Here is a 26,341-nt window from a genome sequence, read left to right on the forward strand (position 1 = left end):
AATAGAGTGGAAGGGCTTCTTTATTTATTCATTCATTTATCTTCTCAACTCTCTCTCCGTGGTTCCTCTCATCTTCAACAACTATCAAGGACTTTTGAAAAAGTAAATGCTAACAAAAGCTATTTCAAAAAATGTTTGGACTTTAATGTCAACCTTTTTAAATCATAACTGCTGTTATGATTTGTTTTTTAAAGATTAGCACCTGAGCTAACAACCATTGACAATCTTTTTTTTTTTTTCTGCTTTTTTCTCCCCGAATCCCCCCAGTATATAGTTGTATATTTTACTTGTGAGTCCTTCTAGTTATGGCATGTGGGACACCGCCTCAATGTGGCCTGACAAGCGGTACCATGTCTATGCCCAGGATCTGAACCAGTGAAACCCTGGGCCGCTGAAGCAGAGCACACGAACTTAACCACTCGGTCATGGGGCCGGCCCCTGCTGTTATGATTTAAAATTTAAGATTTAAGATTTATGATTTAAGATTTCTGTTTCATCCTACGAGAGGAATGGAATTGGTTAGAGTATTAAATCATGTGTTAAAAGAAAAATTAGCCAAAAGAACAAAATTAATGCTCTGAAATCATTTTTTTAAATGAAGAAACCTGGGCTCTAAATGACTGTAGATTTGTTTCTCTGAGCTCTATGTCAATCTAGGAAACATACAGAAAATTTGGTGAGTTATATATTTCTGAGACTGATCAAAGGAATTATATATTTGTCTGATGAGAAAATATTTTTGCCACTAAATTTTGGGAATACTTTATATTGTTGGACTACATATGAGCAACTTTCAGAAACAGCATTGAAAATGTTTCTTACCAGTTTTTTCTGTGCTCCATAATTAATTTTAAAAGCAAAATTTTTGTGTCCTCTATAATTATCAGTTACATAAAGGCATAAGACAGAAGCTACATTATAATATTAAATTTTTTCTGACAAATATGGGTAACAGGCAGTCTTTATGAAAGGACAAAATTCTCCGTTTGTTTTCAAGAATACTTTAAATCCATCTTATACAATGACTTTTCTCTCCTCTATGTTAATTTAACACGTTGAAGAAAATTTAAACAACTTTTTAAATACAAACTATTTCCAATTATGAGAAAAAAAAGAATAGCGATTAGCTCTAAAGATGAGCAAATGATTGTAGCACAAGATTACGTTTACCTGCTCAGATCCATTGATGTCACCACATCCGTTGTGTTGCATTCAGGGCCCTACCAGATTATTAGACGTATGTTATTTGAATACAGGTGAGAAAACAGCAAAAGTACTAATGCAAATCTATGAATCATTTTAATTTTACATTGTCTTCCATTTCCTTATGAACTTGGTATTAATATTATGTAACTTTTTTCTGATATATTTAATTTATAAGGTGTTTACTTAATAAAATTACCCCCAACATTCTGAAAATGAGACCTGAACAAGAATAAAATTTAGTTACAATAGTTGTAATGTAGAGCATTTATGTTCTAAAAATGATCTATGAAAAATATTTATTGAAAAGTACTCATTTGGAGCCCTGATTTGATAGCAATTCAAGGTGGCTTTGTTGATTGCGAAGATATTGGGCAGAAAATCAAAATTTGGTCTATAATTGGGGATAATAGCTCCCCATTTCAGTATTACTGCAAAGATTAATATCAATCATACCTAAAGTTTCCTATATTTGATATTAAATAGTGCTTAGTAAATGTTCGTCATCCTGAGTTTCCAACTACATTGCCCCATACAGCCTTTTGAAGTAAACAAAAAGTTTTACTTAATTTCATTAAAGCTTAAATTATGAGTGGTGCCTAAAAAGCTACTCCAACTTCAGTGAATTTTAATAGATTCAGCAAACAAATCTTGGAAATAATAATTTTTCAGCTTAGTAATAGGTTACTGCATTCACTCCTGCCTGAGATTTTTTAAACCAGCATAATACCAAACTAGTGTACTCAGAGGAAAAGCTCTAGGAGAATATGGATTTAGAAAATTCCAATATTTCTGATTATTGATGTACCCACACATATGCAACCTGACGGAATTAGAACAAACACATGGAGTCTTGTCTATATACGTATATCGGGGCTTACATTAGCCATAATAATTTCCTAATAATGACAGGTGACCCTAACGGGGGCTAGTAGGTAGCACCTCAGCCCAATTCTCCAAGCACATGTAAGATAACCATATTGCTAAAACTGTTATGTAGAACGGATGGTTTTATAGGATGACCTCCAAGGTCTCTTTAAAACTCATGAACATTTGATTCTGTCAAATTAGGGCTTGGGAGCAAGAGGAAGAGTGAAGAAAGAGTTACTATGAGGTATGCCAAAAGGAATAGAGAAAAAATTCTTTCAGTTCACTTGTAATATGTGACCACAGTCATCAAGCTTTGAATAATACCAAATGTGGAAAAGTACACCCTGGTCATTAGGACTTCAGTCAGAGGAAAAACATCTCTTTATTTCAGAAAACATCAAAATAAGGCCCCTTACTGGATTTTGAATGTCATTTTCTACAGTTCAAAAGGCTATTGTTGGACACTGGCAAAATCATTAACTTCTCAGCTTTGAATCATTGCAGGATAGAAATATCTCAATTCACAGCAGTACTCGTAGAAAAATTCAAATAAAAGAAGGTACATTTTATGCTGAAGATTAAGTTGCACAAGCTGTTATTCAAATAAGACTTCCCCTCAGATGTTCTTTCTTTGAGTTGTATCATCAAGCTTTTAGAAAATAGGCAAAATGTATTAAATATTAAGATTGACTAAAATATGATACCATTTTCTAAGTTGTTTTCTTTTCTAGTTGAGGCATTCATAAATATCCCTGTGATGCTTTCTAGTTTGTGATAACTTTAAGAATCTCAAGAATGGGTGGCCATTTTACATAGTATACACAGAAAAAATGTGTTAACATTTTGTTTTAGAAATAAATTAAAGGGAAGTGCTTAAATCAAATAGTCAACATAAGCAACATACATTTTATCATGAAAACCTAATAATGCTTTTGAGATTGAATGTCGCTCAATTTTATAGACCACTGGAAAAAAAAGAACTATTGCAAAAGTTAACTAAATGGGGCATGCAAGTCTTGACATAGAATTGGAAGTGTAAATGTTCCCTAAAAATGTTAGTATTTATAATTTCCTTGAGAAGGTGGCAAGAAAAAAATTTACATGGCTCATGAGAGTTTATTGTATGGAGCTTATAATGTTATAATAATTAACTGATAGAAATATTTAAAAATATTCTAGCTAGTAATATTTGATGCATAATAGTTGTAAACTGATCCCATTTATTATTTCTGAAACATGAGGTATTTAAGATATTCTTTTACAAATCTCTTATCTAAGTATATATTTTTATGGACAATCTCTAAAAGTTATATGCAATATTGATAAAAATCGGATATTAAGGAAATTAATCATTCCCACACAAAATGAAAGTGACCTGATTCACGAAGACAGAAAACCTGACACCTTTGCATGTAAGTGAGATATAATGTTCGTCAACTCGCTTAACCTCCTTGTCTTATGTTTCATACATTTACTGTGCTTTTATTAAACTTAACTTCAAATGATAACCATTCTCATAAATGATACTTGCACAGTATTTATGTTTCTGTTACACAAATGGACAAAGTTCAATTAGCCCTGTTCTGTGGCGTTCAAATAATTTAGGTAGAATCCTTTATTGTCTGCATTGGGAGAAAGCTTCCGTCCTCCTGTGCTTCTGGATTTGGGGTTATGTCTCTTCCTATGATTTACTGGCCATGTTCTGAAACACCACACTGTGAATATCATCCTTGTAATTTCACCAACTAAAATCTGCAAAGTTTTGTCCTTTGCAGAATTTTATTGTCGTTTGGGGAACTAAGGAGGGGCATCACAACAGTATCGAGGAGCACAGAATGACATGGATATGCCACAACCTTGGTCTTAAACTGGACCACAGCCATCTCCGTGGCCAGTGCCCAATATAGAGAGCACTGACTTCTGTCATATTCTTGGATCTTGTGACTATGACTCAATGACTGTTTTATTGATCAAAAGGAGTATGCATATGTTCTGCTAAACAGAAGGCTTTTTTCTCAGGGGTGTATGCATTCCATAGGATACAACAACATTTACTGTTAGTTGTGACTTAAACATTAGGGAGCGTTTCTGCTGTATAGAAATATATGATAATACATTCTGATCATACTTAGATTTGCTATAATACGCTATTTATAAATAATGATTTTTATTATATATGAAAAGAGCATCTAATGATTTGTTTACATTATCTCAAATTTTATCTTTAATAGAAGTATTACAATCTTCATAGGTTCCTGTGATAGTATTTACACTGTACTTTCAAAATCTTTTTGTCAATAGTATTGACAGATTATTGGAATAAGACTTGCAAATCAGAAATCAAATGTCTTTTCCTTTGTTAGAATAGCTGTAGAGTAGAAAAAACATGCACAGTCTTAAGATGGTAACCTCAAGAAGCTGTCCAAGACTACTGTCTAATATCCTAAGAGATGTCAAGGGCATTATATTACAGTATAATAAATCAAAATGTTACTGCAGGGGCCGGCCCGGTGGTGCAGTGGTTAAGTTTGCACGTTTTGCTTCTCGGCGGCCTGGGGTTTGCCGGTTTGGATCCCTGGTGTGGACATGGCACCACTTGGCAAGCCATGCTGTGGTAGTCGTCCCACATATAAAGTAGAGGAACATGAGCACGGATGTTAGCTCAGGACCAGTCTTCCTCAGCAAAAAGAGGAGGATTGGCAGCAGATGTTAGCTCAGGGCTAATCTGTCTCAAAAAAAAAAAAAAAAAATGTTATTGCAATTTTGAAATCACATCCACATAAAAACAAGTCCCGTGCACTGTTGGCTGAAATGAACAGTAGGGACAGTAGAACCCAAGGTGAATGTTTCCTTCTCTTGCTTTATAGGCAGCTTCCTTAACTGTGGACTCTTGTTCTGAGAACCAAGAACCAGGATATTGCACTGTCAGTAATGTGGCAGTTTCAGATGACTGGTAAGCAAAATTATTAGTTTGATCCTTATTATTACTTGACATTAAAAAGGAAATTACATATGTAAAAGTAGTTTTCTCATATTAGGTATTACATAAAAGTTTTAAGATATTTTATCCTCCCCAAGGGGATTTTCATGCTGTAAAATAAAAAGTTAATAATTAGTGTACGAAATGTGTAAAAAAGGTGTGAAATGAAGTGGTAGAGATGACGATAAAGCTCGAGAAGGGAAGATGAATGTAGCCTATACTCTTTGAGAAGCTTCCTGAAATAGTTGCATGTGACCTGGGTCCTGCAAGGTTAGGGTAAGGACCACACCCCCCTGTTAAACACATTCTCTGAAAGTTGTATGTGACAATAATTGACAGATATTTTTCAGTAGCACTTCAGGGTGAAACACAGCATCACCTCACCTAAAACATAAGTAATTTTAATAGAAATAGAAAAATAAATAGCGACACATCATCCATTGCATTAATCAACTTATTGGCATCCCTCATCTTCTCGTTAGCAAAGGAAAAGTGAAATCTGACATTAATGTTAAAGTTGCCATTACTGCATTTTATCTTCTTGCTTATAGTATGCTGTCTCTTGCTAACTCAACATTGTTATATACATCTCATTTAACTAACTGAAAGTATCATTTCCATACATTTTACTATTTTTCATACTTTGACAACCTAACCATCCTCTAGGGATCTATTTAGAGGAGATGCATCAATAGGTAATGTTTTCCATTAAAATTTACCGTGCTATAATACATGCCAGAAAAAGTTATATTCACCCTTTTTTAAACTAAAACATTCTACTGAAATCTATCCTGTTGGTACTAACATACTCCTATTTCCTTTCTTCTGTAGGACTCTTGACGTCCAGCCAAATCGAGTCACAGTGGGAGGTATCAGATCACTGGAACCAATCCTTCAGAGGCGAGGACACGTGGAAAGCCACGATTTTGTCGGGTGTATAATGGAGTTTGCGGTCAATGGAAGGCCTCTGGAACCCAGCCAAGCTTTGGCAGCACAAGGCATCCTAGATCAGTATGGCAATTTTATTTCTTACTATTTTAAAGAAACAAAAGCAAAAAGTATACGGTAATTGAGCATCAAAAGGTGAAATTATTGTGCCGTAGCCCTAAAAATACCAAATCTTTTACATCACTTTGAATTTTAAATATTTATTTATAGCTGTGAAATTTTAGAAAAAATATGTATGCAGGCATGTATGTATGTATGTGCTTTACCTTACCTTACAGACTTGTGAAGATTATATGAGTCAATTAGGAAAATCACAAAGAAAGGAACCTGGCACATAGCAATATATTCATATTATTAATAACGTATACAGAAAACTATTTGAAGTTAAATAGCTTTACATGTAAACATACACATTCTCCCAAAGTGGATACATCGTGAATGACAAGTAATAATTTTATTAATTGTAAATTGTAAACTGTAAGACTTTTTTTTGCTATTAGATTATTGGTTAGGTTCCCAGCAACTTCTTCGGATTTGTAAAAATAATACATTTTATTTTGAAAATTATTTTTGTTCGTATTGAAAATTTTGAAAATTCAGAAAATTTTAAAATAGCCTGTAAACTAACTACCCAGAGACAGCACTGTTAGGTTATTATCATCTTCATGACTGGCTATTGTTCCATAAGATAGATGTGCCCCATTTTAACTATGGTTGTACACTTTAGTTGTTTCCAAGTTTGTTAATATATTAACAACCCTTTGATTAATTTATTTTCACGAAAATCTTTGCTCATGTTATTTTGTTGCTTGAGATTTCTAGAAATAAAATTACAGAGACAAAGCTGTGTCCATTTCCTAATATTTGTGACTTAAGTATTTTAATACAATTTGGAATTTGCCTTTATTTTTTTATTTGTTATTGTTTATTACAAAATAGTACTGTCACACTATAATTAATTACACAGTACAGAAAAATACAGCTTTCTCATTGCTAACCATTGTTGATCATTTAATCTGCACATCCTTGTGTATCTTTCTCCATGGTCACACAAATTTTTTTTAAATACTGAATTTGTTCACTTTAAAATATGTTGTGAACATCTTTTTAGTTCAAAACATAGAAATCTAAGTCATGTGTGTTTTGCCAAATTACTTTCCAGAAAGGTTATAATTGTCATAAATGTGGATAATTTGCTGCCTCTTTATATGCCATCTTAAATAGAATATTCGTACATTAATTTTCACTCAAATTATGCTTCACATGAAGCATATATTTCATCTCAGAAAATTTGTAAATTGAGATAGAATTTTCTTAAAATGAAAATATTTAATCTAATTTTTCCATCACTCTTTGTCACAAAAGATTCTAAATTTAAGACTGGAGCTTCCCTGGAAATATTTATTTCATCTTATACATAATAAGTTTGATTTTATTTCTAATCATTTCTTATTTTCATATGATGGATATTATTTTCTTTGTATATGTTGGAATAATATAGGATTTAAAAGACTAAATATTTCAAGGACCCCACATTGGAGGATTTACTTTCATTCTTTCATTTCGGATTTACCTAGTGTCCACAGGGACTAACATTTTTTGATAGCTTACTATGTATCTACATTATTCTTCGTATTTTATCTTATTAGTCTGTTTAACCTTTACAAACATTTTGTGAGGCAGACACTATCATTTTCATGTTACAGGTGAGGTAACTGAGTTGCTCAGAGTTTAAAACACTCGCCCAGGGTCGGTCAGCCAGTGAGTAGCAGAGCTGGGTCCCGAGCTAACACTCAGCCTGGTGCTGGAGGCCAATGACTGGAAAGGGCAGGACCTTGCTCTTGAGAACTTCATAGTCTCTGCATTCGTGATTACTGAGCTCTGGTGAGCTCATCATTTTGCCTGGCAATGTATTAGATTGCACCAGTTTAATCATCTTCCCACCACCTCAATGACTGCATCATGCTCCTCTTTCCACAGACCTCAGACGTCGTCTCCTGCATCATCTTTCTCACGGAGTGAATTTGCTTCCTGACTTGCTCACAAAATTGAAGCAACCAGGAGAAAACTCCCAAAACCTCACTCCTTCAATCTGCCAGTGCACCCGCTAGTATATCTTCTATCTATTATTAGGAATGAACGGTTTCCACTCCCACAAAAACCAATCCCCCTTTTTTTGCAATAGATTCCATCCTTCAAAACCTTCTAAAAACAGCACTCCAGCTTTCTCAACAGTGTTTCTTTTCTCATTTCAATTCATGCTGTTATTTTATTTTAGAAAAAAAACTTTATTGGCTGTAATGGGTATTTTTTTACTGTTGTATTTTGTGGACTCATTTCGTAGATGAAAACCTAACTTGGCGGCAGGGTGAGGGAACTCTTTCCAATATTCTCAGCTCCTCAGCACTGGCCAGAGGTTTAATAAACCATTGTGTTGTGGAGTGAGAGAAGTGGGGATCAAAAAGATGATCAAAGATCTGGCTTTTAGAGTGAAAAAAAGACCAAAAAACCTTTATTCTTTTCTTTTTTTGGTGAGGAAGATTGTCACTGAGCTAACATCTGTGCCAATCTTCCTCTATTTTGTAAGTGGGATACCACCACAGCATGGCTGATGAGTGGTATGTATGTCCATGCCCAGGATCTAAACCAACCAACCCTGGGCTGCCAAAGTGTAGCATGCAACTTGACCACTACGCCACTGGGCTGGCCCTCTGAAAAAAATTTTATTAATCCCATTTTCCTCTCTAGCTACCAGCCTAATTCTCTCCCTTTTCTTTGAAAAATTACTCTTTTTCAAAGTGATCAATAACCTGTGTTGCTAAAATCAACAGTCAATTCTCATCTATTTTGAACTTCAGCAACATTACGAGCCGTTCATCACCTCCTCCTCCTAAAAATACTTTGTTAGGCTGTCCACTAGCACATGGTACGCTCCAGATTTTCTACTCTGACTCTTCTTTTCATCTCCTTGATCTCTTCTCTTTTGTATCTATATTCATTCTTTAAATAATTTTTTATAGTCCTCAGTTTTAAGTATTGTATCTAAAGCTGGTGACTCTGAAATGTTTATTTTCAACTTGGCCTCTCCTCTGAACTTTAGACTCTCATATCCAACCACTTACTCCATATCCCACGTGTATTCTATCAAATATCTCAAACTTAAGTTTAAAACTGAACTTCTGGTCTTCCTTCCTGACTCATCCCAAATGGACTCCTTCCACAGTTTTCTCTGTCTCAGGTAATGATAAGTCAGTTCACCTGAGGGGACTCAATCAAAACTTTTAGACTTACCTTTGAGTCCACTCTTTCTGATGTACCTCACCTGATCCACCAGCAACCAGAATGACATTTTAAAAACACAAGTCAGCTCTTATCCTGACTTACAAGGCCTCCATGATCTGGCCTCCCCCTTGACTTGCTCACTATCTTCTCCTTGCTCACCCCACTGTAACCATTTTGGGCCCCTTGGTGTTCCTCAAACATACCAGGTTCACTTTCACATTAGGGCTGTCCCACTTGCTGTTTCCTCTCCCTGGAATGATCTTCTACCAGATACACTTTGCTCTCTCACTTTGCTTAGGTCTTTACAAAAATGGGTCCTTCCTTCACTGCCTGATCGATAGATCCAGCAACCCTCCAAAACTCCCGAACCTCTCTCTCTGTTTTAATTTTCCTATAGAGCTTCCTTCTTTCTAACATACTACATGTTTACCAATTTTTTTGTCTTTCTCCCCAACAAGGAAAAACAAATATTCCATGAACACATGGATATTTTTTTCATCATTTAATCTCCATGCCTGGTGTTGAGTGGGTATTCAATAAGCATTAGTTGCATGAGTTGTCTGGTGGAGATGTGCACTCAAACAAACATGTGGCCCGAGATCATTTTAACCAAAGTGTTTATTTGACCAAGAATTCTGGCTCAAGTAAGAATTTAAAGAAGTTATCACCCCTTTCTCTTTATTGTGTAAGATGTTATTCTGTTTAGTCTTCTCCTTTCTGAATGAGGCAGGCCATGTGTTACAGGACAACTCCCAGTTTGCTTAGCTGCTCCAAATGTAGTTGTGACTTGAGTTTCAAAAAATTAAGTCCATGAAACGAGGCAGGTTAATAAAAGTTTGCATCTAATTTAACAAATTAACCCCCCATCTTATTTTGTGTTTTATGAGTTTTTATTCTGATTTCTTTTAGATGCCCTAGACTAGAAGGTGCTTGTACCCGCAGCCCCTGCCAACATGGTGGCACGTGTACGGATTACTGGTCATGGCAGCAGTGTCATTGCAAAGAAGGACTGACTGGGAAGTACTGTGAAAAATGTATGCAAGCTGTTTCATCTTCCACTGGAAATTATAATAACCATGAAAAGTTTAAATATGTGCACCTAAATATGTAATTGAATCAAAAGAATTATCTTTTCATTCTAAATATTAAAAATATTAAATGGGCAATAATTAGTAAAATAAGAGTTACATGTTTAAATTCTATTTTGTTGTTGTTGTTGGGCAAGATTCAACCTGTGCTAACATCTGTTGCCAATCTTCCTCTTTTTTTTTACTCCCCAAAGCCCCGGTGCATACTTGTATATTCTAGTTGTAAGTCCTTCTAGTTCTCTGTGAGCCACTGCCACAGCATGGCACCTGACAGACCAGTGTGGTGGTTCTGCACCTGGGAACAGAACCTGAGCCACCCAAGCAGTGAGAATACTGAACTTCAACCCCTAGTCCATCAGGGCTGGCTCTAAATTCATTTTTTTAACCTGAGGAAGAGTGACATCATTTCAGAATTATTTACTAAATAAATCTTTAGTTTTCATTTTATAAATATATCTTTTAGTTATTTTTGTTTTACCTATAGTCATGCTAGGTAATTTACAAGGCCAGGAGCTATATACAGGCTTTGGCTTAATGTTATCTCACTTTAGCAGATATTTGATGGTGAATATTTTGTATTTGGTAGAAAAGTATAAATATGAAATCACTGACCACTGAGCTCAAAACATCATACAATGGCAATATAACTTATGACAATTAAAGATGATACTTGAATTTTAATTTGTAGTTACTCAAACTGGTTTTAAGTATTAGTTTGTAAATCCTTTTATTAGTTATTTGTTTTAAACCCTAGTGTAATTGTTAATAAGACATCAATGATGTTCAGGCCATCGTTAGAGCATGGCATTCTCTACTTTTATGCTGTACATCTCACTAACTAACCCTAATGGGGTTTCTTTTGTAGAAATTGCTTCATTTTCAAATAAGTGGTTACTACTTAAATCATTGTAGTTATCTAACCACGTTTTAATGATTCATTTAATTCTATTATAATATGAGAATGAATAGAAATTCATGATTAAATTAAGGATATACCATAATCATAAAGATCTTAGTAGCAGAAAATATAATTGTGCTTATTTAGGGTGAAATAAAAACATAGAAAAAGCACATTGTCACATGATTTTTTTTTTAAGTAATGAGTTTTTAGTAAGTAGAAACTCAGTTGTATCTGGAGTATGAAATGAGTCATTAGCTTGAGAAATGCCCGAGTTTCTTCCTTTTTATTGAGATATAACGCACATACTATACAAGGTACTTTTAAAAGGGACAATTCAATGCTGAAATCCTTCTGAGCCCATTTGCTTTATTTCCTTTCTTTAGCTACGTTCGCTCTAACAAACTTCCATACTTCACTAGTGTGAACATTTTATCAGACTATGAAAACATAATTATACATGATATTATACATATGATAAATTCTACAATTATTACTAAATAAAGATAGTTACAAACATAAATATTTGATTGTATACTTCTTTGACCAAATTTCTAACATGTCAGAGAGTAAAGATCACAAATCATTTTAACTATGAAAATATATACTCATTTCTGAATTTTGGAAACACAAAGAAACTTATTATAAACAAATTTTCCAACTGCATATTTTTAACAGGTGGCTCGCTCTTCAGGTATTCCTAATTTATACCATGTATCAAATATTTAATGAATAATTCCCAAATGTTTAATGACTGTCATAAAATGTTTTGCATTTCATGGTTCTGAAATAGATTTAATCATTTGAAATCAACTTATACAATAATTTACAAGTGGATATTATTTTTTCAGGAAGAGGATTTAGGGACATTAATTACAAAAATTTAATATTTTCATTGTCCTTTTTAATAATTTTTTGTTACTTATGAAACCCTGTAAGAATGCCTAATTGACGCATGCATTTTCCCCTCTTTGCTGCCTTTCAGCTGTTACTCCCGACACTGCCTTATCATTAGAAGGCAAAGGGCGCTTGGAGTATCACATGAGTCAGAATGAGAAGCGGGAATATTTGTTAAGACAGAGCATACGAGGTGCCATGTTGGAGCCTTTTGGTGTGAACAGTCTGGAAGTAAAATTCAGGACAAGAAGCGAGAATGGCATTTTAATCCATATCCAAGAAAGCAGCAATTACACCACTGTGAAGGTAGGATAAAAGCTAATGGTGACTTCATTTGATTAGACCGCCTGCTGTGTCATGGTTTAAATCACGTCTCCCATAATTTCTGTCCTTTTCTTTACAACCCATTAGAGTTCCGACTAACGCTGGGCACTATTCCAATGTCATCTATCTTAACTATTCCCCAGGCTTTGGCCAGAGTAACAAAGATCTGAATGGTTTGGTTTCTAAACACTTTTGTCTTGGTTTAGAGTAGAGACCACTGCTAGGTAGGAGAGCACAGAAAGAATTTGTTGCGATCTATTTTGTCAGAGAAGAATTTATGTTGTTTTTTTCCCTACTTTTAAACAAAGTAAATGTGTCTTTGAAATGGAAAAATATTTTCCTCCATGAATTTTTCCAAATATTGATATGTATATAATATTTGGCTGGCCTAGAATAAGGAAAAACGTTTTGAAATTATCTGGCTTTATTCTGGAGCATATATTCAATTGACTATCTAGGTAAACCTGGTGAAATTAAATATTTTTGGAATTATTGTAAGTAAAATTATAGCTAACTTCTCCAAATAATTTCTAAATAAATAATTTTTAAACATTATATTTCATGAGAACAATGGATTGATTTATCATTAGGCTTTTACATATTTCTTTTCCTCAACTGTAAATGAGATGCTAAACTGGTGAATAATTTCATTAGATATGCATTTCTCATCAGCTCTTATCTTTCTTAATTTCTAAAACTATTATTCTACTTTCTTTGACACAAATAAGACTTCATCCCTTACCATCATTTTCTTTAGTTAAGTTATATTGACAGCTTTCTATTAATGTAATTTTGTATATTGTAATTCTACTCATCATTTTTATATGAATTTTGGTAAATTTTTAAAAAAATAAACCTAGATTTCCTGAATTCTTTTCACCTATAGATCAATATTTTGAAATTACTAAAATCTTAAAGAAAAAAGTCAATATACATCAAAATTTACTAGATTTAATTCACGTATAATACTAAAAATAAAAACAGATGTTCACCTCTAAGTTTCAGCCTCTTTATTCTCAAAATTTCTCTCCATCAAACCAACTCTTATCTTGCATGTGCATATCTTTAATAAGTAGTACAAAAAACAACCTTTTCAGAATTTTCATATTATAATTCCCCTAATGCAGTCATTTCCAACTGGGAGTGATTTTGCCCCCGAGGGACAGTTGGCAACGTCTGGAGACAATCTTTATCGTCATGTTTGGGGGAATGCTACTGGCATCTAGTGGGTATCAGTCAGGTATGCCGTTAAACAACCTCCGTACGCCACAACAAAGAATTATCCAGCCTGAACGATCAGTAGTGCTGAGCTAGAGAAACTCTGCCCTAATCTAGTATAAGAGAATATCTTCAGGTTATAGCTTTACCTCCATTATGGAAACAAAGAGCCCAGTTTCGGAATTACTGAAGCAGCTATACAAAACAGCACGTAAGTCATTGTATAATGCTACTATTTGATGTTTATGATTTTCATTGAAAAGTGTATCAGAAGCGAAGAAAGTAAAGAAGTAGAAAGCCATAGACCTTCATAGTCTACAAGAAAAGGTTTTTATATATGTTGGGAGACTTTGACATTGAGGTCTGTGCGTTATCTGTTAAGCTGCTTCCAAGTTCTCGTGCCATTTAAATGACATATGAAATAGTTCTCTCTGTTATCTCCTTAAGCCAAGACATACAAAATACAACATGGTTGAAGAAATCAGAGACAGGATTTTTTTCTTCCTTAAGGAAGAAGTTGAATGTCAGGATCCATTTTTGTCACCATACAATCTTGCATTTCCAACAGGACAGCCACATGCAACTTTTCCAGATTTCGTTACATTGGTAGCAAGCATTTACAAAGAGATTTTTTGTTTACTGAAGGGAAAGTAAATGCTAATGAATAAAAATAATGACTAATGCAGACCAAAATGCATATTTCTTTTGTATGAAAATTTTGAAAAACAGCCTTGCAGAGATTAAGGCGCTTGGCAGGTAAACTAAGTAGACTAAAAAAGAAAACCCCAGAACAGCAGAGAAGGAGAACTAAATAGACAGGAAGAGAGTTCCTGTTGTAAGCAGGCAAGTGATTTGGATGACAGGAATACGATCTGCTTATACAGGCTAGGAATTACTTATCAGTTAGCTTATCAGTGACCAAGGCCCCTGGTTTTCTTCTTTCTTTCTTTTGGCTCACTTTCTGACAGTTTCCTTCTCTCTTTCTGATTGTTTTGTTTACTCTGAATCAGTCAGTCTCTCTCTCTCTCTCTCTCTCTCTGTCACACACACACACAAAGACAGCTAGAAGATACTTTGTGAAAATGAAAAACAGAGTTGGATAAACGGGATTCCATGTAGTCCGAGGAGAAAGTGTCAGGAGTGGGTAGCAAGAGCAATGTGAGGAGAGGGGAGAATATGTAAAATACATAGGATCTCTTTGGATTAAAAAGGAAAGAAAGAGAGAACATTTCAGAGAGAAAAACAAAAGGAAAGCATACTTGGGTATAACTGTGTTGACACTATATTGAAAGTGTTTCACAATTCTCTCTTCTTTTGTAGCATACCGTGTATCTCCATATTTGGAGTTCTGTCATAATGTCAGATGATGGACTTTCTTTCTACTCAAAATCAGTTCTATTGTTTTGGTGTGTAGTTTTTTTGTTTGTTTTTGTTTATAAGTGAGTCTTCATATATTGTACAGAGTTGGGATGAGATTCAGAACTGCATCAATTCAAAAATAAATGAATAAATGAACAAATAAAACTACAAATAAATAAAACCAAGCCAAAAATTAGCATGATGTTTTGAAAGTCAGAAGGATACAAGAGTTAGGTACGGTATTATCGGGAAGAGGGAAAGCATTAAGAATGTCATCAAGGGAACCTATATTTTTATCCAGCCTACTCTGTGGTATATTCTAAAGACTCTCTCATCAGAAATTGGTCAAATGGAAAGATAACATGGTGTGATCAAGTAGAGGAGAAACACAGATCCGGGAAAAGCCTCTTCCCAAGGCTTTTTTTCCAAAAAGACCTCTGGCTATAACCAAAGAGGAGTTGCTGTTTTTACTGTGTGTTTCATGAGACATTGCCCATTTTATGAAATGTTATTGTCATTTAACCACAACTTTCACTTTTTTTCTATCTGCGTTTAGTACTAAAATATATTACCTGGAGAGACTGCTTTAATAAAATATTACAATATGAATGACGTATGTAAATGTGTTAGGCATATTTTCCACAAAGTAAAAATAACTGATTTTTAGTTCTACCAGATGTGTTTGTTGCAAGTAGAAATAGCATTTGATCTGAGTGACAAAATAAACTGATCCATCCTTTCATTCTCGTCATTTGAGATGCAGTGCCACTTCATCCCTGGCTGAGGCACCAGCTCTGTCTGGCAGTAGTGGTGGGATTACGCTCTCTGAACCAAATGTTCATCCTGCCTCATAAATTATTTCATTTTCTAAAGTGTCTACTCAGAAGACTGGAAACTTGGTAGCTGGAAACCAGAGTAGGAGCATCCCAATGTTCTATTGGGCAAAGTACGAGAAACCAAATATCCCTTAGATAAATTGTAACAGACAGTCAAAGGGAAGACTTGCCCAGACACCTCATTATTAAGAACTCACCCTTTATTCATCATAGCTTTCATCTTAATAAATGATATAAACAATAGGCATGATTTTTTTCTAAAATTCCAGTGTGTAATAGATGACAGGTAAAGCAATTTATTTTTGTCTTTGCTTTTCCGACTATGCTTCGTTTTTAGCTAAGCATTGATTTTTCTAAGTAGTTTTAACATTTTTTGATCACTATGAGTCATATACTAAACTGATGGAATTTTTACACTCCCAATTCCCGTTAAAATGTAAGTAATCAATGCCACAACTAGAAGGACCTGCGACTAAGATATACAACTATGTACCAGGGGGATTTGGCGAGATAAAGCAGAAAAAAAATAAAGATTGGCAACAGTTGTTAGCTCAGGTGCCAATCTTTAAAACAAAAAAAAAAGTAAGTAATCACAAAAAGGTGTAATTTACTTACCTTAAAATCTGTATTCACTCTATTATCTCAATTGTATTCTGCAAAATAATTCTGGGCATCTTGAAAAATTAGGTATAAATGTAAGAATATCTTGAAACTATTAAATGTGAAGGTATATTTAGCCTAAAATTGTAGAGACAATATGAGTAAATATACTCCGATATAGACAGACCCCTCAACCATTCTGTCTTCTTTAAATTGATCAATGTGTTAAGGTTACATTCCATTTTTATTTTATTTTTATTCAAGCATATCATAGTTTAATTGTACATTATTTTTAATATGTCTTACAGATTAAGAATGGCAAAGTGCATTTTATATCGGATGCAGGAGTTGCTGGGAAAGTAGAGAGAAATATTCCTGAAGTTTACGTTGCAGATGGCCACTGGCACACTTTTCTAATTGGAAAAAATGGAACAGTCACAGTATTGTCCATTGACAGAATATATAACAGAGATATCATTCACCCTACTCAGGATTTTGGTGGCCTCGATGTGCTCACTATATCTCTTGGAGGAATTCCACCCAATCAAGCCCATCGAGATACTCAAACAGGTAAATGCTTGTGTTGAATCAAGTCAAAAAGGAAAAGTAACATGTTCCTCTAAAAGTAGTTGGATATCTGATAATATCTATTATGGATATTCTAAGACTATCATGACATGTTCAGAAAGTTTATTATAAATTATTGGCCATCACTTCCTTTAGCCATCATTCTACCAAGTTCATACTTCAGCCCGTGGTACTTTGATCTTTTTCTTGCCCACCAAGCATTTATGTGTACATTCATTCATTTACTCATTCATTTGTTCATTCAACAACAGATATTTACTGAGCCTTGTACTTGGCCCTGGGAATACAGTGCTGGACTAAATAAATAGCCACTCTCTTCATAGAACATATGGCCCAGTAAGGGAGACAAACATCAATTAAATCATTACACAAGGAAATATATTTTTTTAAACTATGATAAATGATGTGAAGGAAGAATGCAGAATTCTAAGAGATTGGGAAAAAAAAGAGAGAAAGAAAAACTTCCGCCTGGGAAATTGACATTTGTCCTTAAATCTGAACTACGAAGATAAGGATGCGAGCATATGAGAGATTAATTTATATTGATGGAAACTAAAAAAAAAGAAAAAATGTAGATTAAGATCACAGAACCCAGTACACTGGGGGCTGATGTCACAGGTAAAAGATGAAGTTGGAGAATGAAACAAGGCCTTCTAGACCATGTTGCAGTTTTGGTCTTATTCTCAGAACAATGGGAAATTACAAATAAAATTAATTGCAGGACTTTCAAGGTTCAATATATAGTGATATTAAAGATCATCAGGCTACAGCATGGCAAATGCGCTGGAGGACAAGAGTGGACATGCATAGATTAGCTGGGAAGATATTGCAATGATCCAGACAAGGTGTTGTGTGAGCTTTGACTAGCGTGGTGGCAGAGGAGTTAGAAAGAAGGGGATAAGGAAGAAGTATTATAGGAATTACAATCAACCAACTGCTGATGATTTTGGTAAAATTCGGGAAGGTTTCTGATTTCTCAACTAGAAGAAAGGTAATGTCACTGAGAGAACACTGCAGAACCCTGCAGAAAGAAAGATATCTGTGGGAAACATCAAGACTTTGGTTGGGGACATTTTGAGTTTGGAGAATCTTTGAGAAAGACACCTTACAACTCAGGTGTGGACTTCAGCTGGAAATATGTATTTAGGAGTTATCAATGTCAAGCAGGTCATTGAAGCCCTGGGCATGGATGAGATAACCCAACATAAGGGTATAGAGTGAAAAAAAGCCTAAGGCTTTACCTTGAGTTACTCCAGGAGTCAATGGTTGCTTAGAGGAGAAGGAGACGGAAGAGAGGCTAAGTCACAGAAAGAAAACCAAGAGAGGAGGGACAAGAGCAGCAGATGACACAGAAGCTCATGGAAGAGAGTGCATCAAGGAAGGAGATACCGCTAGGTAGAATGATGCACCGAATAAAAGGAAAATCGAAAAATACATAAGAGAGACTTGAGTTAAGGCATAAAAGTTAAAGCCCAAGTCATAAGTCATTTCATGTATTTACCTTACTTTAGAATGCAGATGATCATTCGTTTGGATATTGTAAGAAAACAAGCGAAAGTAAATCATGCTCTGTTGTTAGCGTCAGAATATATTCTTGAGCTCTGCAACGGAAGCATTAGCAATGTTAGAACACAAATATTTGTCTAACAGTGTTTCTCAATTTATTTTTTTTAATCTTGGCCCTCTAAGGAGCCATTTTAGATCTTTTTTCCTAATCCGTGCCATTCCCACTTCATGAAATGCCAATGCCTCTGTTTTACTCTGTGTCTGCCCCTTGGAGACCCACAACCATTGTAACAGCTAAGATTTTTCTTTCGGTCCTCAAAAACCTATGTTCAACTTCTCGGGAGCAATAACACTTCCACTGAGAATATATGGTCTAATGGTTGAGGCTATTGGCCTATTTTTGTTCTTGAAAAGTATGTTTACAATATATTTTACTTCTATATATGCAATTCTTGGTATTAGACTATAAAAATAGAACCAATACATAATTAAATAAATGACAAGAGGGATAAAGAGAAAATCCAGCCTGTTTGAGTCATTCATAAATCTTCAGAGCGGGATCTGAGCAATCCACTCCACATGTTTGTTGTGGAAATCTTACACATCGTCCTAAGTTAGGTTGTAAGATGCACAGATTTACTGCCATTGAACTGGAAGAGGGTTCTGAGACTGTGGTTTTTAAACTCTCATGATGTGATCATGGAGCTTCTCTTTACCAGATTGCATTAGTGCAGGGTTTTGAGCTGCTGGTTTTCTCTAAAACGCCTTACTGCTCTGTCTTCCCCCTGCAGGTTTTGATGGCTGCATTGCCTCTATGCTGTACGGTGGAGAAAGTCTTCCTTTCAGCGGGAAGCATAGCTTGGCCTCCATCTCTAAGACAGATCCCTCGGTGAAGATTGGCTGTCGTGGCCCGAACATTTGTGCCAGCAACCCCTGCTGGGGTGATTTACTGTGCATTAATCAGTGGTATGCCTACAAGTGTGTTCCTCCTGGAGACTGTGCCTCCCACCCCTGCCAGAATGGTGGCAGCTGTGAGCCAGGCCTGCACTCTGGCTTCACCTGTAGCTGCCCAGAGTCGCACACGGGGAGGACCTGTGAGACCGTAGTGGCCTGTCTTGGTGTCCTCTGTCCTCAGGGGAGGGTGTGCAAAGCTGGAAGTCCTGGAGGGCATGTCTGTGTTCTGAGTCAAGGCCCTGAAGAGATCTCCTTGCCTCTGTGGGCTGTGCCTGCCATTGTGGGCAGCTGTGCGACAGTCCTGGCCCTCTTGGTCCTGAGCCTGATTCTGTGTAACCAGTGCAGGGGGAAGAAAGCCAAAAATCCCAAAGAAGAGAAGAAACCGAAGGAGAAGAAGAAAAAGGGAAGCGAGAACGTTGCTTTTGATGATCCAGACAATATTCCTCCCTACGGGGATGACATGACTGTGAGGAAGCAGCCTGAAGGGAACCCTAAGCCAGATATCATCGAAAGGGAAAACCCCTACCTCATCTACGATGAGACTGATATTCCCCACAACTCAGAAACCATCCCCAGCGCCCCTTTGGCTTCACCAGAGCAAGAGATAGAGCACTATGACATTGACAACGCCAGTAGCATCGCCCCTTCAGATGCAGACATCATCCAACACTACAAGCAGTTCCGCAGCCACACACCTAAATTTTCTATCCAGAGGCATAGTCCTCTAGGCTTTGCAAGGCAATCCCCCATGCCCTTAGGAGCAAGCAGTTTGACTTACCAGCCTTCGTACAGTCAAGGTTTAAGAACCAGCTCCCTAAGCCACTCGGCTTGCCCAACTCCCAACCCTCTGTCAAGACACAGTCCAGCCCCTTTCTCCAAGTCCTCTACTTTCTATAGGAACAGCCCGGCCAGGGAATTGCATCTGCCTATAAGGGATGGAAATACTTTGGAAATGCATGGTGATGCCTGCCAACCTGGCATTTTCAATTATGCCACGAGGCTGGGAAGGAGAAGCAAGAGTCCCCAGGCCATGGCATCACATGGTTCTAGACCGGGGAGTCGCCTAAAGCAGCCAATTGGGCAAATTCCTCTGGAATCTTCTCCTCCAGTAGGACTCTCAATTGAAGAGGTGGAGAGGCTGAACACCCCTCGCCCTAGAAACCCAAGTATCTGCAGTGCAGATCATGGAAGGTCTTCTTCAGAAGAGGACTGCAGAAGGCCACTGTCCAGAACAAGGAACCCAGCGGATGGCATTCCAGCTCCAGAATCTTCTTCTGATAGTGACTCGCATGAGTCTTTTACTTGCTCAGAAATGGAATATGACAGGGAAAAGCCAATGGTATATACTTCCAGGATGCCCAAATTATCTCAAGTCAATGAATCTGATGCAGATGATGAAGATAATTATGGAGCTAGGCTGAAACCTAGAAGATACCATGGCCGCAGGGCTGAGGGAGGACCTGTGGGCACACAGGCAGCAGCACCGGGGGTTGCTGACAACACACTGCCCTTGAAGCTTGGGCAGCAAGCAGGGAATTTCAACTGGGACAACCTTTTGAACTGGGGCCCTGGCTTTGGCCATTATGTAGATGTTTTTAAAGATTTGGCATCTCTCCCAGAAAAAGCAGCAGCAAATGAAGAAGGCAAAGGTGGGACAGCTAAGCCAGTCCCCAAAGATGGGGAAGCAGAACAGTATGTGTGAACTTTGTATACTGGCATTATAAAAATATAAAAACAAGAAACACTCAAACCGTTGTAAGGTTGCCGACAAGGGTGGGTCACATTTGCAAAACAGGCCAGTATGGACTGGTGTTGGAGGCAAACTTTAAAAATAATAACCACAATGCTGCTGAAACAGACTCAAAACAACTCTTTAATTTAAATATGCTTGGTTGAATTTATTTTCCTGCATGCGTTGTATTTTGTAACTAGTTATGTGGCATGCAGGGTTTGGAGAGATTTTTCTTATTTACCAATGTTTGATTTGTGACTTTCAAAATTAGTACCGTTGCCATTGCAGAAATGAACTTGTGCTTTCACAGTGGGGTATGTGTATTGTTTCCATTGTATTATTATTGTTATGTTTTGCATTGCAAGATCCTTGAGGTTTAACCAATCCTTGTAAAGTGTAGAAAGAGCCCTCTTATCCTTGAATGAAAGACTAAGTATTAACACTTTTCAGAATTCTAGATTCCGTATTTGATGTTTCTCAGAAATGTCTGAATATTTGAATAAGTTTTCCGTGACAGTGGGTACTAAAATTAAGTCATTTTTGTTCAGCACTTTAGAACTTTCTTACAAAATTGTGTTTAAACTTCTGAATCTTTTTTGTAAACAATTGCAGTCTTCTGACTTTCACCAGGCTTCCATCAGGAACAAAATGATTGCATGTTGTCCCCAGAACACTGCCACTTTCTTACTGTGGAATGATGTTCTCAGCAGCGCTTCTCAGAGACACTTTTAAAAGTTATTTATTGAAAAATGTTCTATGCTTTTGAAATTTTAAAGAATCAACCTAAAGAAAGCCTATGATTGGACTTATTTTTCAACCACTTAACGTTTATTCCAAGTACCCAGTTTTATAATTTATATAAAGTCAAATTTCAACACTTCTTACTTTCTGTCATTTTGTAGATCATTTTTTTAATACTGTGTAAAAACTTTTTTTTACACCTAAGCTGTGTTTTTGATACTGATATTTTCCTATGCTGAATCATTTTCTTGCTTTCAGGGAAGGTAAGAAAATACTTTTTTTACATTTGTTACTTATGTAACATTCATATTTTTCACATTTTGATATTTGTAACATACTGTATGCTTTCTACTTGTAAATGCCAACAATAGAATTAAAATATTTATTTAAAATACTTTGTATTTACAGTGGGATATTAATTTTTCACCTTTCTATACATTTTTCATGCCCATTTGAGAATAGTTTCTAGTTGTCAATAGGGTATGGCAAGTTGGACTTGGGCAACATCATTTTCTTTTAAAGAATATGAGTATGGATAATTGCCAGAACAGATATTTTAAGGTCGTTTTAGTGCATTCCTACCTGTCAGAGTTCTTGGACTTCCCCGGAGCATAACAAATCCAGGCTAGGTTGGGTCTCAGGCGACCGGCTTTGTTATGAACCTTGTTAAAGCATAAATGTTTGGAAGTTCCCAGGAGAGTATGCCCACTGAAGGCGAGCTTTGGACCGGGCTTAAAGTTATAGGAACAGCAATGAATTAAAGCTAATTATTGGAAAATGTCTGGGTCTTATTTTCTCCAAAGACCCAGCCCCAAATCTCCTACGTCCGCTGGTGGGTAGGAAGGATGACAGTGAAATTTCAGCCAAACATACCTGTCTTTAATTTGTTGATCACTCTGTTGCACAAATTCTAAACAAATTTGATATGCTATCTCAGCCAAAACAAACGTCTATTTTCAAGTGGTTACCCAAGAGAGAAACAGTTCAGGAGAGGAGACTAGCCCAGAACAAGATCCACTTGTGTATAAATAGTTACATCTGAAACAGCAGGACTTCTGCAAATTACCTCACAACCTCAGAACTTTTTATAATGAAATATCTGCCCGATACCTAGTATTTGATGAAGATCTTATCCTCTAACGTGGACCATACCGTATTCAATAGGGATTTTAACCATATCGAAAAGTTTTTAGTAAGTAAAAGATTATAGTAAATAAAATATTTTTAAATTAATACCAACATATTGAGATATATGCCAGAATTTTGTCATTTAGTAATGTTGAGACTATTATTTTTTGTTTCAGAATAGGAAATAAAATGTGGGTTTAATCTAAATTATAATATTCCTATAATGGGGTTTAGAGACTGAGTGTAAGATACTAATCTTATTTTCTTTTGTTTATGTCACTTGTGATGAGCCAACATGTTTTAGTATTTCCCTATGAATTTTAGTATTATGAATTCATGCACCAAATATGACAACATATTGATTACTTTTCATAACTCAAAACAGAGTACATTTTTTTCTATAGAAACTCTGAAGCATCTCAATGTCCTCAAGCATATAAACCCTATAATTGAGAACAGAGCTACAAGTAAATTGATAACCATGATTACAGCTAAGGGTTAAGGGGAAAGAACCTGATGCCGAGATTCTGTATTCTAATTCTCTAAGAATTCTTTGTAAGATAGAGAATTACTATGCTCTTGATTAATCAATCCCAGTTTAGGAATAAGATAGGATTTTTATAGGAAAATTTCTGGTCTTTGGTTCTTCTTGGAAATCTTTTTCATTAAAGCAAGAACAATAGTTATAGCAAAACAAATCAGAAATTTAAGGAATGAAAGTCTTACTTAAAATGGAGATTAATAGTTAACTTACTGATGTAGTGAAGTGACAGCATATACTATGGTCAAGGGAGGGATTATAGGCAAGTTGACAAGGTAAAAATTCCCACAAATAAATGGTTAGTAGCGACCTGCATGTTGGCACATAAAATTGTAACCTCAGAATTTTAATCCAGTCCCTGTAAGGATTCATTGGATTGCCCGGAATACTGTCACTCTTTAGGGCTCTTCCTACATCTGTGTTGTTGAGAAAACATTACTTTCCTTCACGTGCACACTGAAAATACTTTAGTGGGTATGTTGTCAGGAAAGAAGCATGTATTCACTCAGCCACAAGATCTGTAGACCTAGAGTAGCATCTTGGCACAGGACTCTGACCGCTCAGTTCTCAAGGAGCACATTGCTGTTGCTTGCAAGGTTGTTTCAGGAATGTACTAAATTAGCTGATATTGTTGATAGCTTGCTCAGATAAATTAAAATCATTTGGAGAAAATGGAGCATCAGAAGGGCCTAGAGACCAACTTCTCACTTACGTGTTGTTCTCATAGTCTTTACCAACACCAAGGTTGACGAGAACTGCAACTGGCTTAAACTATTGAAAGTGATATGCTTGACAAATATTTTATTTATAAGGGAAAATAAAATATATCACCATGTGGCTTTATTACCTCTAGACATTCTGTCTAAGAACAAATCACTATTTTCATGAAAATGCATTTTTATTTACTTGAATTCAACATGATGGTAAAATGAATCTGTGAAAAGTGAAAATAACTTGAAAATTTTGAATCAGTAATTGAGCAATGCACTTTTTCTTTTCACATTTTATGTCATAGATTCCATTATAAAAGGAGTAAGATTTCAAGATGAGTGAATTTACTTTCCCTTAGGAAAAAGAAGCCTAGAAATGAAATGTATTTTAGCATACATTTATTACAGCTTTCATTGTGAAATAAAATATTAAAGTCTATGATTAATCTAGTATATATTCCTTAAAGATATTTAGAGTGAAATGCCACATCATTCATAATTTACGTGGTTACTACTGAGCCAGGCAGTAGTTTTAATAGTTTATCAGTCCAAGAGTTATAGGCCCGTGTCATACATGAATTCAATATTTTCACTTATTATTAACGAGGGGAAAGGTACTAGTTCTAATAAATTTTGGTGCATGCAATTTTGATGCATACAAATAAATATCAATGATTCAATCCTAACATAACCTATGCACCTATGATAATCATTGCAAATAAATATATTCTGGACTAAAGACCACGAAGTACAATACTCTTCCTCAACAGAAAAATAAACGGAAGTAAAAAGTTCAGTGTCCTGGATAAATCCATTTAATCTCAAACCATAATTAGTACCCTTTACATGCCAGGCACTCCTCTAGTTCATGGGATAAAATAGTGGAGAAAACAGACAAAGCAGCTTTCTCGATGGAACTTAGATTCTAGTGGAAGAGATAGGCAACGAATAAATAAGTACAGTAATGACTATGTAGTATAAGGTTTAGTGGGGACAAGAGCTAACAAGCCAACCAAAACAGGATAAGTTTAAGGGCCAGATGTTGATTTGGGAGTGCATATGCTATTTTAGATAGGTTGGTCAGGGAAGACCTTTCTGAGGAGGTGACATTTGAGCAGAGAGCTGAATGAGGCAGGAGAGTGAGCCACGGGAGCACGTGGGTGATGATGCTGCAAGCAGAGGCGGTGGTATGCGTAAGCTTGGAGTGGGAGAACATTCCGTGTTAGAGGAACAGCAAGAGAGTCAACGAGGCCAGATCATCATTAACACACCAGCAAGGACTGCAGCATGAAAACCTCAGAGAGGAATGGAGGTGAAGATAAAGAGTAAGAATGACAATTTTACAACAAGCTCAGAAACAGAATTATTGCTGAAGCAAATCTTCATTTATGTATATCATCTTGCAAAATAAGAGCATCTCAAAAAACAAGGCAAAGCTTGAGAATGCGGATATGCACCCATTCCGATATCTAAGATCCTGAAGACAAAAGGAGAGACACGTATAATTGAGATGAATGTCTGTCTTAACATTGACTGATTCATGTTATCCTCTATGACCAGTCCAAACTTGTAGGCATATTAATAGGAAGCATATTAAGATATGTGATAGAAAGGCAATCTATTTCCTTATTGCTGAGGCATTTATGCATCCAAAGTATATGATATCTACTGATAAGAAGGTTAAAGAAATTTTCATTTTAAACGTTGATTTCCATTTTTTATTAAATGGATCAATTGCAAGGAAAGTTTTTCAAATGGAATGAGATAGACTTATAGTGGTGGGAGGGAGTGAAAGAAAATGAGGTCTCTCTAAAATACAGTGATAAACCTATGCCTGAATTCAAGGCGACCAAGGCTTGTCCCAATATCTTTTTTTTTTTCAAAGATTGGCACCTGAGCTAACAACTATTGCCAATCTTTTTTTTTTTTTTTCTGCTT

At 35.9% G+C, this 26,341-nt stretch overlaps 1 protein-coding gene across 3 annotated transcripts in view; it reads left to right on the forward strand.

Moving 5' to 3' along the window:
- FAT4 (FAT atypical cadherin 4) overlaps positions 1-22,418 on the forward strand; it is a 158,038-nt gene extending 135,620 nt beyond the window's left edge. For 2 of the 3 annotated variants that reach the window (XM_046656225.1, XM_046656227.1), the window contains 6 exons: positions 4,941-5,026; positions 5,885-6,064; positions 10,193-10,317; positions 12,255-12,472; positions 16,812-17,073; positions 19,389-22,418. In XM_046656225.1, coding sequence (XP_046512181.1) covers positions 4,941-5,026; positions 5,885-6,064; positions 10,193-10,317; positions 12,255-12,472; positions 16,812-17,073; positions 19,389-21,253 — 2,736 coding nt within the window. In that variant the 3' untranslated portion in view covers positions 21,254-22,418. Of the gene's footprint in view, positions 1-4,940; positions 5,027-5,884; positions 6,065-10,192; positions 10,318-12,254; positions 12,473-15,028; positions 15,115-16,811; positions 17,074-19,388 lie in introns of those variants that run through there. The other variant, XM_046656226.1, reaches the window with a different exon arrangement.
- Positions 22,419-26,341: the final 3,923 nt, after the last annotated feature.

The sequence above is a fragment of the Equus quagga genome, chromosome 3 (assembly GCF_021613505.1).
Source record: "Equus quagga isolate Etosha38 chromosome 3, UCLA_HA_Equagga_1.0, whole genome shotgun sequence".
NCBI classification, from domain to species: Eukaryota; Metazoa; Chordata; class Mammalia; order Perissodactyla; family Equidae; genus Equus; species Equus quagga.